General features: G+C 39.1%; 3 protein-coding genes across 18 annotated transcripts; all 3 read left to right on the top strand.

Annotated features, from left to right (window-relative positions):
• The first annotated feature begins 2,540 nt into the window (after positions 1-2,540).
• LOC121970695 (pentatricopeptide repeat-containing protein At3g49710-like) lies at positions 2,541-8,026 on the top strand. Of its 16 annotated transcripts, none has more exons than XM_042521578.1 (4): positions 2,541-4,889; positions 4,987-5,045; positions 5,213-5,271; positions 7,348-8,026. In XM_042521578.1, exon 1 carries the CDS (start codon positions 2,631-2,633, stop codon positions 4,797-4,799), a length of 2,169 nt encoding a protein of 722 aa, XP_042377512.1. In that variant the 5' UTR covers positions 2,541-2,630; the 3' UTR covers positions 4,800-4,889; positions 4,987-5,045; positions 5,213-5,271; positions 7,348-8,026. The 16 variants fall into 16 exon arrangements, with proteins under 16 accessions (XP_042377512.1, XP_042377507.1, XP_042377503.1 ...); XM_042521573.1 differs by having other exon boundaries at positions 5,213-6,554; positions 7,309-8,026; XM_042521569.1 differs by having other exon boundaries at positions 4,978-5,045; positions 5,213-6,554; positions 7,309-8,026.
• LOC121972664 (growth-regulating factor 6-like) lies at positions 7,889-10,693 on the top strand. Its single transcript, XM_042524314.1, has 4 exons — positions 7,889-8,282; positions 8,369-8,632; positions 8,923-9,256; positions 9,732-10,693. Exons 1-4 carry the CDS (start codon positions 7,889-7,891, stop codon positions 10,447-10,449), a joined length of 1,710 nt encoding a protein of 569 aa, XP_042380248.1. The 3' UTR covers positions 10,450-10,693.
• A 725-nt stretch (positions 10,694-11,418) lies between these two features.
• Positions 11,419-14,401, top strand: LOC121970694 (EEF1A lysine methyltransferase 4-like). Its single transcript, XM_042521562.1, has 7 exons — positions 11,419-11,563; positions 11,642-11,738; positions 11,827-11,965; positions 12,079-12,161; positions 13,549-13,683; positions 13,775-13,885; positions 14,035-14,401. The coding sequence occupies exons 1-7, from the start codon at positions 11,475-11,477 to the stop codon at positions 14,167-14,169; spliced, it is 789 nt and encodes a 262-aa protein (XP_042377496.1). The 5' UTR covers positions 11,419-11,474; the 3' UTR covers positions 14,170-14,401.
• Positions 14,402-14,775: the final 374 nt, after the last annotated feature.

The raw sequence follows: 14,775 nt of genomic DNA, 5'->3' as shown, positions 1-14,775 counted from the left end.
TCGATTTAAGATTAAATCGATGAATAGATCAAACGACTTTGGATTAATATGAAGCTAGTTCCTATGTGTTCGTCCATCTCTCTTGATTATATCTATGCTCTCAAATGTCAATTCGACGTTTGGTACATTAGCCGATTTTATCCAAAATCGACTGATGTATCAAATGATCTCGGATTGGCATGAAACACGTTTTTATATGTTCGTTTACCTCTCTTGATTATATTTATGCTCTCAAATTTCAATTTGACTTAATATATTAAGAACAATAATTTGTTAGACATGAATATATTTGAAAAATTTAATTCATATTCAAAAAATCATTGCTCTCAATATATTAAGTCAAATTAATGGTTGAGAACATAAATATAATCAAGAGAGATAGACGAATATATAAAAACTTATTTCATGTAAATCTAATGTCATTTGGTCCATTAGCCAATTTTGCCCTCAAATTTTAATTTGACCCAATATATTAAGAACAATATTTTTTGAATACAAATTGAATTTTTCAAATATATTTGTGTTGGAAAAATTATTGCTCTCAATATATTGAGTCAAATTGAAGTTTAAGGGTATGAATATAAATAGGAGAGGTAGACGAACATATAAAAACGTATTTTATATCAATTCGAGGCCATTTTGTCCATCAGTCGATTTTGAGCAAAATCGGCTGATGGATCAAATAACCTCGGATTGACATGAAACTAAATTCTATGTGTTTGACTAGTTCTCCTTATTATATGCATGCCTCAAATATCAATTTAACACAATATATTGAGAGCAGTGATTTTTTGAAATAAAAAATACTTAAAAAATTTAATTCGTGTTCAAAATCGGATGATGGATCAAACGACTACGGATTGACATGAAACTAGATCCTATATATTTGGTCAGTTCTCTGGATTATATCCATGCTCTCAAATTTCTATTTGACCCAATATATTGAGAACAATGATTTTTTGAATACGAATTAAATTTTTTAAACATATTCGTGTTCAATAACTTGCTCTCAATATATTAGGTCAAATTGAAGTTTGAGGGCATATATATAATTAGGAGAGGTAGATGAATATATAAAAACTTGTTTCATATAAATCCGAGGTCATTTGATTCATCAGTCGATTTTGGACAAAACAGTTGATAGACCAAATGATCTTGGATTGACATAAAACAAGTTTTTATATGTTTGTCTATCTCTCCTAATTATATTCATGTCCTCAAATATCAATTTGACATAATATATTGAGAGCAATAATTTTTTAAACTTGAATTAAAATTTTTAAACATATTTCCCTTCAACATATCATTACTCTCAATATACTGAGTCAAATTGACATTTGAGGACATGAATATAATCAGGAGTGGTAGAGGACATATAGGAACTAATTTCATATAAATATGAGATTATTTGGTAAATCAGTCGATTTTAGACAAAATCGGCTGATGTACCAAACGTCAAATTTATATTTGAGGGTATGAATATAATCAAGAGAGATAGACAAACACATAAAAACTGATTTCATATCAATTCGACCTAAAACCGGCTGATGTACAAAACGTCAAATTGATATTTGAGGGTATGAATATAATCAAGAGAGATAGACAAATATATAGAAACTAGTTTTATATCAATTCGAGATCATTTGGTCTATTAACTGATTTAATCTAAAATTGATTTTGATTTAAAAAATAAAAAAACAAATCAGTTCGATTGATTTGATTAAAAATTTAGCGTTTCAATGCAGAACCAAATCGATTTGACTGCTCCATAACACCAGTCAACTGATAAGGGTAAAATAAAAAATAAGTACGTGATTGGATCATTTTGAAACTTCTCTACGTGAAATGAGTATTTTGCAAACTTATGTACGTGTTGCAGTAAAAAGTTGTATTTGTATAATTAAGTATTAATTTTTATATATTGTTGGAGGTTCTATACAATTTATTGATTTTAATTAGTAAATTAATAGTAATATAAATATTAAAAAATATGAGCTTGAATTATCTAAAATTAGTTATGATATTAATAAAGAAATATAAGTGGACGTAAATTATCAATATATTCAATATATTATCAAATTATCTTTTATAATTTTATTTGACATTTTACTTTGGTAAAAAAAAAAAAGAGTTAAATGATATATTTAAAATATAAGGAGACAAAATGTTACTTGATAAAAGATAGAGAGGAGTTAAGGGTATTTTTCTTTTGAAAACTCTAAATAATTTCAAAATCCTTCTCAATATATGTCACATTTGAATTCGAGACTGCTCTCAATTTAATTCATGTTTTTAATTTATTATCATATGCCGGTGGTTTTAAATCAATATCCCGGAGGATATACGAAGAAATATCCCATCTAAATATTTGGAAAAATATCTTTTACAATATCTATGATTTAAGCTCCAGGACATAGTCAGTTATCATATAACAGATTTATCGAATTAAATAAGGATATTCCGGCAAAGATCAAGGACCTTCTCATATAATAGTTAGTTTTGATTTACTCAATTACTCTCTATGGACCGCCAGGTGTTTTTGGTTAACAATATCTATGATTTGACTAATACCGATGGGTTAGTGAGATTACGTGTCCAAAAACGATCTGTCGATCAAGCGCAAGCTTGGAATGAACCGTCTCTTGGCCCAGCTATCCCAACTCCGAGCTGCCGATCTCCGCTTCCGCGACCTCCTAAAGCTCTGTGTCGCCCGCCGCGACCTCGTCGCCGGCCGTGCTCTCCACGCCCTCTTCCTCAAGTCCCATGTGCCTCCATCCACCTACCTTGCCAACCATTTCATCCTCCTCTATTCGCACTGCGGCCACCTCCCTCTCGCCCAGCAGTCGTTCGACGAAATACCCCAACCGAACGTTTTCTCCCACAACGCCCTGCTCGCGGCCTACGCCCGCCTCTGCCACCCTGACGCTGTCCGCCGCCTCTTCCTCCGCATCCCCTCCCCCGACCTCGTCTCCTACAACACTCTCCTCTCCGCCTACGCCGCCGCCAACGGTGGCGCCTACGCCGGCGATGCCATCCGCCTCTTTTCTCGCATGCGCTACCTTGGCTCCGACGCCGACGGCTTCACCCTCTCCTCTGTCATCTCCTCTGTCGTCGGTGCAGTCGAGCAGTTCCACTCCGTCGCCATCGCCTCAGGTCTAGGCTCCTATATCTCCGTGAACAACGCCCTCATCAGCAGCTACAGCAAAGGCGGCTTTTTGTTCGAAGCCGAGCGGGTTTTCGATGAGATTTTCTGCGAAAGGGATGCGGTTTCTTGGAATTGCATGATCGTTGCGTTCGGGCAGCACCGTCAGGGACTAAAAGCCCTCAACTTGTTTCAGACAATGGTGAGGAAAGGCTTCGAGGTTGACATGTTCACGCTCGCCAGCGTGCTCACAGCATTCACTGCCGTGAAGGATTCAGCTGGCGGTGCACAGTTCCATGCGCAGATGATCAAGTCCGGTTTTGCAATAAACTCTCATGTGGGCAGTGGCTTGATTGACCTGTACTCGAAGGTTGGCTGGATAGTCGATGCGAGGAAGGTCTTCGAGGAGGTTCATAATCCTGATTTGGTCGTATGGAACACAATGATCTCAGGGTACTCGCTCAATGATGAGTTCTCAGAGGAAGGCCTTGAATGCTTCCGCCGTATGCAGCGGGCTGGTTTTAAGCCGGATGATTGCAGCTTTGTGTGTGCGATCAGTGCGTGCTCAAATTTGTCATCCCCATCGCAGGGGAAGCAAATGCATGGACTAACCATTAAGACTGAATTGCCAAGCAACCAAATCTCTGTTAACAATGCACTAGTTTCCATGTATGCGAAGTGTGGAAATCTCAAGGATGCGAGTATGCTTTTTGAGAGGATGCACCAACGCAACACGGTCTCATTCAATACTATGATAGCGGCTTATGCTCAGCATGGACTTGGTTTGGAAGCATTGGAGCTGTTCAAAGTGATGCTTGATTCAGATAATGAGCCCACAAGCATCACATTCATCTCGGTGTTGTCTGCGTGTGCTCACACTAGGAGGGTCGATGAAGGATGGGAGTATTTTGATTCTATGAGGCAAAAGTATAATATTGAACCCGGAGAAGAACATTATTCATGCATGATTGATCTCCTGGCTCGCACCGGGAAGTTTGAGGATGCCAAGAAGCTAATTGAATCGATGCCCTTTGATCCAGGCTTGATAGGATGGGCTACTTTGCTCAGTGCTTGCAGGACCCACGGAAACTTGGAGGTTGGAGCAATGGCAGCAGAGAAGCTTCTCCAGCTGGATTCTTCTAATGCAGCTGCTTATGTGATGCTCTCAAATATTTATGCCAGCACGGGTAGATGGGATGAGTTTGCGAAAGTACGAAAACTGATGAGAGGCAGGGGAGTGAGGAAGAAACCTGGATGCAGTTGGATCGAACTGGGGAAGCAAATCCATGTATTTGTTGCTGAGGATGTATCACATCCAAGGATTAAGGAAATTTACTTGTTCTTGGAGGAGATTTCGAAAAAAATGGAACAGGCTGGGTATGTCCCAGATATGTCATTGGTGCCTATAAGGGACAACATTGCTGAACGTGACACGAGGCTCGGATATCACAGTGAGAAACTCGCTGTTGCCTTTGGGTTGATCAGTACTGGAGAGGGTGTGCCTCTACTGGTGGTGAAGAATCTTAGGATATGTGGAGATTGCCATAACACAATCAAAGTTGTTTCTGCAATGACTGGAAGGGAGATCACTGTGAGGGATGCACACAGGTTTCATTGTTTCACCGCTGGAAGTTGCTCCTGTGGAGATTTCTGGTGATATAACCTTCAAGCTGACTAGTGTACTTTTCGCTTGGAACTCAGTTATCGCAACACTGATCCAATCATCTAAAGAAATTGCTGTCAGCAGGTTCGGAACTTGTTTTTCTGGAGAATGCATGACATTTGCACTTAGCAGGGAAATTGAAATCCTTGATCTTCTAAATTTTGCAACTAAGGGTCATCAGGTGTTAAATGGTCAGCAGTTAACGTGCTTATCACATATGTATACCAGCCAAGAGAAGAGGTGAATCTTGATCATAGATCTCGACTTCATTTACTGGCTAGAAAGTTAAGAAAAAGAATGAATTATATTTATTCTTGATCCTCCTGATATTTGTAAACTGGATCGTGGTTTTATTTAGTTGCATTAGAAGTGAATGAATAATTGTTATACTGATCTGTTCATTTTAGGATTCATTTTCCATGAGCAAATCCTCCTCATTGAGACCTGCTATTGGGTGCAAGCAAAGGTAAGCATTACAATTTCTACTGGTTTGAGCATATATATGTTGATTTGCAATTCACATGTTTCTTTTACCTCGAATTATGTGGTTTGCCATATATAAATTAACTTTCTGCAATTGCAAATGGAAATTGTTGTATCAGATACCCTTTACAGGCTGAACAAATAGTCATGTCAACATGTAAATACCAACTGATTGCAGGCTAACTGAAATTACATGCATGGTATATTTTTGGAGTTTTAGTCATGCACTGTTTTTCTTCTATACTTGTTCTTAGAACTTGATTAGTCAAACAATGGTTTATGAGATTATATAGTGTTGGAAGGTCCAACATAGGATTCTCTTGCAATTCACTTTTCTAAATTTTTTGTGTTCAAATCTATCTACAGTTTTAAATAGCCTTTACTTGTGGGCTTTTAGGTGTTTAATTTTCCAAAACGCAAAATCTATTGTGGTTTTAGATGATTAACTATCAAAGAAACATTAGGCACAGTTGCAGTGATGTGCTATTCACAAGTATCAACACAACTAAGTGCACGTAACAAGGCTAGGAAAAAAAGCTAGGCGAGTAAGGAGTTGACTACCATAACACAACCAAGCTGAGCTCTTCCACTGTGTTCTGAGGACTGCTTGTAGCTTTGTCTTCCCTTGCTTTTTTAAGGTTCTCAAAACCTTCATTGAGGGCAACCAGTTATACCAACATGTGAATGTTAGCTTGACTCGGCAACATCCATGAAGTAGGATATTGAGAAAGTCCTGCCTTTCGCCATGGCTTAATCTGTGCTAACTACCAAGAGGACTGAGGAGGTAGCTCTTTGCACAGTACGAGCCTCTACCTTAGATATAGTGAGGACAACCAATGAATGTGCTTGATATACATATAATATAGTATTGTAAGAAAATGTGTTGGATAGTGATGTTATCGTGCAGACTAAGGAGACTCTGTTACCTGCACCTGCACCTGCACCTGTGTGATAAACATTCATCACACGTGATAGCGAGCACAAAGCAATGCTACAATGGCATGCATTGTTCTGAAGATTTCAGTAGTTAAACAACAAGGGCAGAAGGAATTCAGGCATTTTTTTAATATCAATGCTAACATTGCCTAATTGCATACTTATTTAAGTCCTTGAGACACTGGTTTCAGAGAAAAGCAATTCCAGTTACAGCTTACAAGAGACAAATTGTAAAGAGCAAGAAAGTCTTTTAATTTTGGGCAGCAATTGAATGAAAGCAGCAGCAACAGCCTTGTGAGGGAGGGAACGTTACTGAAACCAATCCTAGAGGTGAGAATAAAAAACTTATCTGTCTTTTAATAATCAGCTATTTCTTAATCATTTAACAATGAATAAGGTGCATTAGCATGTGAGGAATGGTCTCTAGGACAATTCATTTAAGTTGTTTTATGCATTAATAATAATAAAACTCATTGGGGTTTGTGAGATCTAATTGGGTTCCACCTAATCACACAAGACTTCTCTTTTGTTGCATTCCAAGTGCCAACTTTATCATTTATGTCGTCGAAAGGAGAAACCTTTTAAGGGCAAAGGCAATGGTGAGGATGATGGAAGTAGAGCTTGGCTAAGCTATATATATATATATATATATATAATATATATATAGGACAGTAGTCAAAGAGACAACACTAATTGAATATATAACATAGAGAGAGCTATGTTATCTTCCATTTTATTCCTCTTGGCTCACCTTCTTATGTATGCATGTAAGTTTCTTTAATCATGAACCACAAGCCAACCACCAGTACTACTACTGACCTTATTCAATATATTAATATATACAATAGTTAGTGTTAATGAATTGCTGCCTTACAACTATAAGTACTGTTATTTATATATCTGTTCAAAAGGTGTAGCCCATGGCTTCCACATGCATGGATTGAATCATTGGATGCAAAGGTTTGGCATCTACTTCTTTTCATTAAACTACATAAAAATACATGGCCACGTGCTTCGACAACCTAAGCTTTTTCTATTATAAAATTTATTTTATTAAAAAGTCTCGCGTGATTAATTTGACCAGGAACTGAGCTCTTTTCATCAACTTGGTGTTTTAAATCAGCTCTGCCTTTGGCTTCTCATTCAAAGTTGCATTGCAATGGCTGCAAAAGAACTAATAATTTATGGTCAGATTCCTTGAGCATCACAAAGCTGCATGGAGATCTGTGTTCAGTTAAGCAATTTTTAACCTTAAGAATTAATTACTACCAGAAACATAAAGTTGGACTTGAATTTTGTTCTCTTTGAGCTGCTGCTGCTGAGCTGAGTCTAGCTTCTTGGAAAGCTTGTTGTGCAGGCAAAAAGGCAAATTGCTGCGCCGTTTTAATGTCAACTGTTTGGTGGCAATCTCACTGAGCGAGAGGAACACTTTTCTTGGCCACTTCCATCAATGGAGGTCATTACTCACACAGATCATCAGCTTCTAAACCAGGTTGATGGTTGAGGAAGATGTGCATGCATCCAAAATATTGTTATCAGACCACCAAATCTTTTGTCTGCATGTCCAAATCCAATAACTTACTGTAGCCACCAACGCCCCTCCTTGAAAAGAAAACCACCCTGGTTTTCTGAGCTCTATGCTTTTCCTTTCTTGCTCCATAAGAATGAATGCTCCCCTTGCTGCTTTTCTTCCCTCCCTCTCCCTTGCATCTCATGAGCCTTGCATGGAGCTCGGAGGTGCGGTGAGCATGGTGGATGGGCTAGCAGTAGCTAGCGGTACTGGTTCTTCAGAAGGTGGCAGCCTTCTGTCTCGTTCTCTGACCACCTCCAGTGGTACCACTGAGCCCTGCTGCAAGCCAAAGGGGCTCCTTGGTTGTGCCTTTCAGAGGGCTTCTGAGGCAATGGTACCTACCTTTGACTCTCTCTTCTCTGATGGGGAGCAAATGCTGAGCTTCTCTGCAACTTCCAATCAAGATAGCTTTGCGCTCAACTGTGATGGGGCACTGCCTTCTTACTACCGTTCCCCTCCTTCCCCAAAACCCTATATTTGGAATCCGGGTAACTTGGGCCATCACCTCTTAGTCAGATCTATTCTTCTTCTCCTCATATTCTACTGTTGCTGTTCTTCACTATCTGATTTGCCTCTTCTTCTTCTTCTTCTTCTTCTTCTTCTTCTGTTACAGGGTTGTATTCTGGGTGTCATGATGTGAGTTGCAATGGTGTTTTGGCAGAGGTGAAGGGGCCATTTACTCCATCTCAGTGGCTGGAACTAGAGCAACAGGCCTTGGTTTACAGATACATTGCTGCAAAGGTACCAATACCACACAATCTTCTCAACCCTATCAAGAGAAGCCTTGGCATTTCAGGGCTCCCTCACTTCTCAGTTGGATCCTCTGGCTCAAATGCATGTAAGGCTTTTATCTCTTTAGATATGATTAGAAAGATCCATTCTTTATTTAGCTTTGTTAGAAGATTAGCCTTAAACTGCAATGCAACACTACTTTGGTGTCTCATTCATTGACTGTTCTCTCTGCTCATCTTGAGTGAATTGGAGAACTCATGTTCTTCATGTTTATATCGATTACCCAAAATAAACTACTAATGAAGCTTTAGTTTTCCATTTGATGTGTCTTGGTAGCTTAGGCTATGGCAGTGGTAAAGTATATGATCAATCTAACTTATTCATGTGTTTTGGTAGTTGGTTGGGGATCATTCTATCTGGGGTATTCTGGAAATAGTGATCCGGAGCCTGGTAGATGCCGTCGAACTGATGGGAAGAAATGGCGGTGCTCGAGGGATGCAGTCGCCGATCAAAAGTACTGTGAGCGTCATATAAATCGGGGCCGCCATCGTTCAAGAAAGCATGTGGAAGGCCAATCTAGCCACGCCGCGAAAGTGATGCCTATTGTGCCTCCTTCACGGTCAACCTCAACAGTTTCTTGTGGTGAATCATCCAGTGGCCTCAGAGTTCCACAATCACAGACTACTACCAACTTGGCCACAAGTGAACCTTCCCCTGTGCCATTCAAGACGTATAACTTCTGATAATCATCGTTCATTCCTGTTTCGATTGGTTGCATTTTTTTTAGTTCCTGGCCATAATCATCAGCATCTTATCTGATTTTTGCTTCAGTTTTTGTTGTCTTAGAGCAATGATACTGTTGTTTTGCAATTTCTAACTTGCTGAATGTACATATCTTGTTCTTCCTAACAGTTTTTACCGATCACAAGTGGGGCTGGTAGGCTGACATCGAGTTTTCACTTGCATGCTTCGAGCTTTCTAGTTGTAGGATCAGTTCTTCCATTGTTAATAGGTTGTCTAGAACTACCATGGATAATTAGCCATATGTATATAGTATTCGATCAAAGTGCGGCAAGACTTAGTTGTGTGCATTACACTTTTGCAAGTGATCTTGAGATTTCTCTAGCGATGAACTGATTTCCTTTTCCTTGTGATAGATACTAGAGAGTCCTTTTATATACTTGACTTTTAATCGCTGAGTGCAGGAAGTCATTGAGCAAAGAAGACGTGAAAGAAGATGGACATGAAGCCATGAATCTCTCTATATCAGCTTCTATGAGCTCGAAAGCCATGACATCGATGCCCGTCTCGAGCAAACAAAGTGGAGAGTTTCAACTTGTTTCTGCTGGTTCTCATTTCAATCCAGAAAGTAGTTCTTCATTGGATATCAACCATTTACCGTCATCGAAGCTTGATGTTCTACAGCCACAATCCAATCCTCTTCATCATTTCATTGACAACTGGCCCCAAACCCGACCCCATCATTCAACTGTTACCTGGCGTGAGATTGAAGACATGCAATCCGAAAGAACTCAACTTTCCATGTCGATATCGATGGCTTCCTCTGACTTCTCATCCTCCACTACTCCTAACCATAACAACAATACACTCTCACCCCTTAAGCTGTCACGTGAATATGATTTTGCTCGGTTGGATTCACAGTTGTGCAGGATGAGCGAAGCCAACCAAAGACAAGCAAGTTGGATTCCAATCTCTTGGGGGGCCTCCATGGGTGGACCTCTCGGCGAGGCCCTTAAAAGCAAGACCTGTTCATTATCATCAATGAACGTCTTGACTGGCGGCTGGGACTCAAGCCCTCGGTTGGAATCCTCTCCGACCGGCATCCTGCAGAAACCTTCATTTGGCTCGCTGACCAGCAGCACAGGGAGTAGCCCGAGGACCGAGAATAAGAAGACTAACTAGCATATGCAACTATTAACATGGATTCATCATTGAGATAGATAATGCTCGAGAACTCCCTTCTCTATATGGTTGCATGTCTACATGTTTTGCTTTCCCTGCTCTATTCAGTTTTTCCATTGTGATCTTCATGGGTGACTCCAAAATTTGCTTTTTACAAAACCGGAGAGCACCTTGAATTTGATTTGAATCAAATCTATATTGTATGAACCTTCAATTTGATAAGTGTTGCTTTGTGAATCCTCAACTTCAAATTATTGCTGAACAGGGAAGAATATATCCAAACATGATCATGTTCATGGAAACTCCGTGCAAACAAAATCAGCAAGTAAGATACTATGAAGAGCTGACGAACTTGTTTTGGGTAAAATGGTTGCATCTAGATATGAAGAAACGGATGTTTTTATAGTTCACGACTAAATTAATCAGCAAGAGCCAAAGGAACCATGCATCGAAATCCTGTCGCCCGCTGTTGGGCAGATTCGGTGCCCGGCGGGTGGCGGCGGAGGTGAAGGTCGTTGCTGGCCTACAACGTAAAATAATAAATGTAATAATTTTATGAGTTAACTAAAACACCAATGTCGTTGTAGTATAGTGGTGAGTATTCCCGCCTGTCACGCGGGTGACCGGGGTTCGATTCCCGGCAACGGCGTTTTTTGGATTTATCTTATTTTTTTCCCCCTTCCACTTTTTCGAAATTGTATTAATTAAACTTGAATAAGTATCCAACTGATTATAGACCAATGTCGTTGTAGTATAGTGGTGAGTATTGCCGCCTGTCACGCGGGTGACCGGGGTTCGATCCCCGGCAACGGCGTGAAAATACGGATTTTTTTACTTTTTTTTTTCGAAATTGCACCCATTAATAAACTACCTTGCTTGAGCAATGGAACCAACTAGATGTGGCCTAGTAGGGCCCAATAATTCATGCTGCTTTTTAATTGGGCTCGTTACCTCTTCAAATCCGACTCGTGAGCCTAATCGACGGAGCAGAAGCTCGACTCCCTGCTAAGGGCTCACCGCAACCGATGGGCGATTCCCGCGATCATGGTCGCGGCAGTAGCCCCGTGGACGTCGCCCCGCTCAACGCTTCCTCCTATCTCGATCCCCACTATTGGTATGGCAGCTCGCTACTCTTCTCCCTCTCTTTTCCCTCGCTTCGCTTCCTGCCTCAATCTCTGTTCTGGCTACATAGGGACGAGAGGTTCGCCGCCGAGGAGCACTATGAATGGCTCAAAGACTACTCCCACTTCCAACACCTCCTCCGCCCCTTCCTCAATCCATCCCACTCGGTAACTTCACCGTCTTCGCTTTCTCACTGACGCGTCCGGCAGGCGTGCATAGTTATAGCATTTAATTTGTATTCTTTGGTATTGCCAGGTGTTGGAGATCGGTTGCGGCAACTCGCGGCTCTGCGAGGAGCTTCGCAAGGATGGCGTTGCCGACATGACCTGCGTCGACATCTCTCCTGTCGCTGTTGAAAGGATGCGGAGCCGCTTTCGAGACAAGGGACTTGAAGGTGATGAGTCTGAGTAGGATTTCCGCTGCTCTTGCGTTGCTTGTCGAAATGCCAACTTTGACGGTCTGACATGAAGGTTTTTTTTTTTTTTTTTTTTTCCCTTGCACCGCTAGGCATCAAGGTGGTTCAGGCCGACATGCTAGACCTACCCTTTGGCAGCGAGTCCTTCGATATTGTGATCGAGAAAGGCACCATGGTAAAGGCTGAAATGCTCTTTGGACGTATAATTCACTTTTGCAATCAGTATCGTAACTGCATTTTCCTTTTTCTACCACCCTGCTTGATTGTTGATATTCATGCCTCATTATATTAACATGCTTACTGTCCATGAAATCGACTGAAGAACTATTTCTATTAGTTTATGCTTGTTCTTTAGCGTCTGCAGTATTTGTTAGATGTCCTAGCATGTAGTAAATTTTATTTTATTCAAGTTGTTAAATTAACCGAATAATGCTAGTTTGAATGACTATGAGCCTCAATTAACCCAAGTATTCTTTTTTACCCTTCACAAAAAATTCCAAACACATGCACTTGTTATTGGTTCTTCATAAGGAATGATGGGCAATGCTTCTTTGGCGGAAGTGGTTGAAAGAGAAATGAGGGATGAGATTTGCATTCTTTTGCTTGGATAGCTCATGTTAAGGAGAGCAATGAACCACTTAATATCCACTGGATATCTTTTTCTATATAGCTATTACTAACATATAAGTCTTGATTAGGTTCTTTGCTAGCAACATACTTTTGGGGCAGGTGGTCACCAATCAATCATGATTGTATCCCAGCAAAAGGGCTTGGCTCTGTATGTTTTTTATCAATATTTTGAAAAATGTCTCTGGTAAGTTGAGTTGTTCCACCTTTGAATTCAGCAAGTGTAATCTACTCTAGTCCGCCCAGCTACAAGTGAGGGGGAATGTTAAAATGTGTAAGTCTAGATCTGGTTTTTTCCACACTTTAATCTTTCCAGATAAATAGTTTTCAAATCAAACTAAATTTACTCATCCCATATCAATTCCTTTATGCTGATTTTTCTGTCTATCCTCTCCTTCTCTTAATTTACTTTATGGAAATATTGTAGTAGTATTTTTATTCAAATACTTTTACACTGGACTAGATTTGGTTGACTTATGGAAAGAATGTGCAAAAGATGCCCATGTAATTGCATCCATAGATTTTTTTTTTTTCAAAAGTTACTGAGGTACTTACCTAGTTTTTAATGTCTCCAAGAACTTAGATTTAGTCTTGATATATGTGAACTTTAAGGACTGAATTTTTTTTATATCAAATATGAAATTGTACTAAAGTATTCTAGAATTGGACTGGGTGGAAGGATTATCTGCTTTTAATTGTCACAACAAAAATTATTTATTTTTCACTATGATGATATGGACAGACCGCATATTTTATCTTCCTCATTGAAACTTTTTAAATCTTATATCTTGGTTCATAATTCAAGCTTTTGTTTTTATCACTGCTAGGAATGTTCATGAGTTTGTATCATTAATCTTATTAGTTAGTTTTTGTGAGTTGACATTAGTCCTTTAATAAATTTTTTAATTCTCTGTCATTAAACATCCTTTTTAAAGGATGTATTGTTTGTGAACAGCGGTGATCCATGGAATCCCCATCCCGAAACAATAAATAAGGTGATGAAAATGCTTGAAGATGTTCATAGTGTTCTAAAATCAGAAGGCGTCTTTATTTCAATTTCTTTTGGACAGGTAATCAGCTGAATACGATTCATTAACTTAGTCTACTACTACTCTCTATTTTACCATTTCTCAGTTCTCACTTTGCTACTTTAACTTGCAGCCACATTTCCGGCAGCCACTATTTGAAAGAGCTGGCCACTTTAACTTGCAGTCAGTAGAGTGGAAGACCTTTGGGGAAGGTTTCCATTATTTCTTCTACATCCTAAAGAAGGTTTTTTTCTTCTTCTTCAGATGTTCCTTATTTGACGATTGTCTTAGAAGTTTTCTTCATATATTATTTTTTAACCAAAAGGACATTTATTCTTAGTGTTTGTTGTGAGTAATCAAAATGAATTTCTCATATGCATTGGCATTTGTCAGGGGAGGAGGATATTGAAAAGTGATGATTGCAAAAATGAAAGGTCGGATGTTCCATCTATCAATTTATTACACGAAGAGCTGGAGGATGAGGATTACATGTTCCGGACCACCTTATGTGATGAGCTTGAGAACTAAAAAGCAAATTCTGATCACTTGTTTATTCTAAATGATTGCTAACTTGCATCCCTAAGCTGTGAAATGGAAAATCGTATCGGTTTATAATTGCAACGGACGATGTTGATCGCAATCCCAAATTTTGTAGGGCATAACGATAAACTTATCTATTGAGGTTGTGTCCTTGTGATGTCATGATTAGGCAAATTTGTCACTTCTAAGATATTGCCGTATGATTTTCCCTTCATGCTTTTGCAAGAATATCTATTCTATTTCTTGTTGTAACTTGTTTCGGTCAATAGAATGCAATTTGAAATTATAATGCCTAATTAGTGATCTATTTTGGTTTCTTATTACTTGAACAGTCGTCGATTAGTGCAGTGATACATTAACCACTGGAGTATTACTTAAAAAGAGAAGAAGGAAGATGAAAAGGAAATCCCATTAGTTTAGTGGACATAAATTATGAATTGAAAATGGGTAATATTATATTAAACCCAAGGATTTTGATAATTAAGCCACTGAGTTATATTCACAAACATTAGTAACTTGTCGAAGTCTAAATACATCACTATCAAGTTTTTGATGATTAAATAAATAGTTTTTATGGTTAAAAATAACTAGTTT

Source organism: Zingiber officinale, chromosome 4A (assembly GCF_018446385.1).
Source record: "Zingiber officinale cultivar Zhangliang chromosome 4A, Zo_v1.1, whole genome shotgun sequence".
NCBI lineage: Eukaryota > Viridiplantae > Streptophyta > Magnoliopsida > Zingiberales > Zingiberaceae > Zingiber > Zingiber officinale.
The sequence above is the reverse complement of the archived record's forward strand: the minus strand, read 5'-3'. Positions and strand labels throughout refer to the sequence as shown.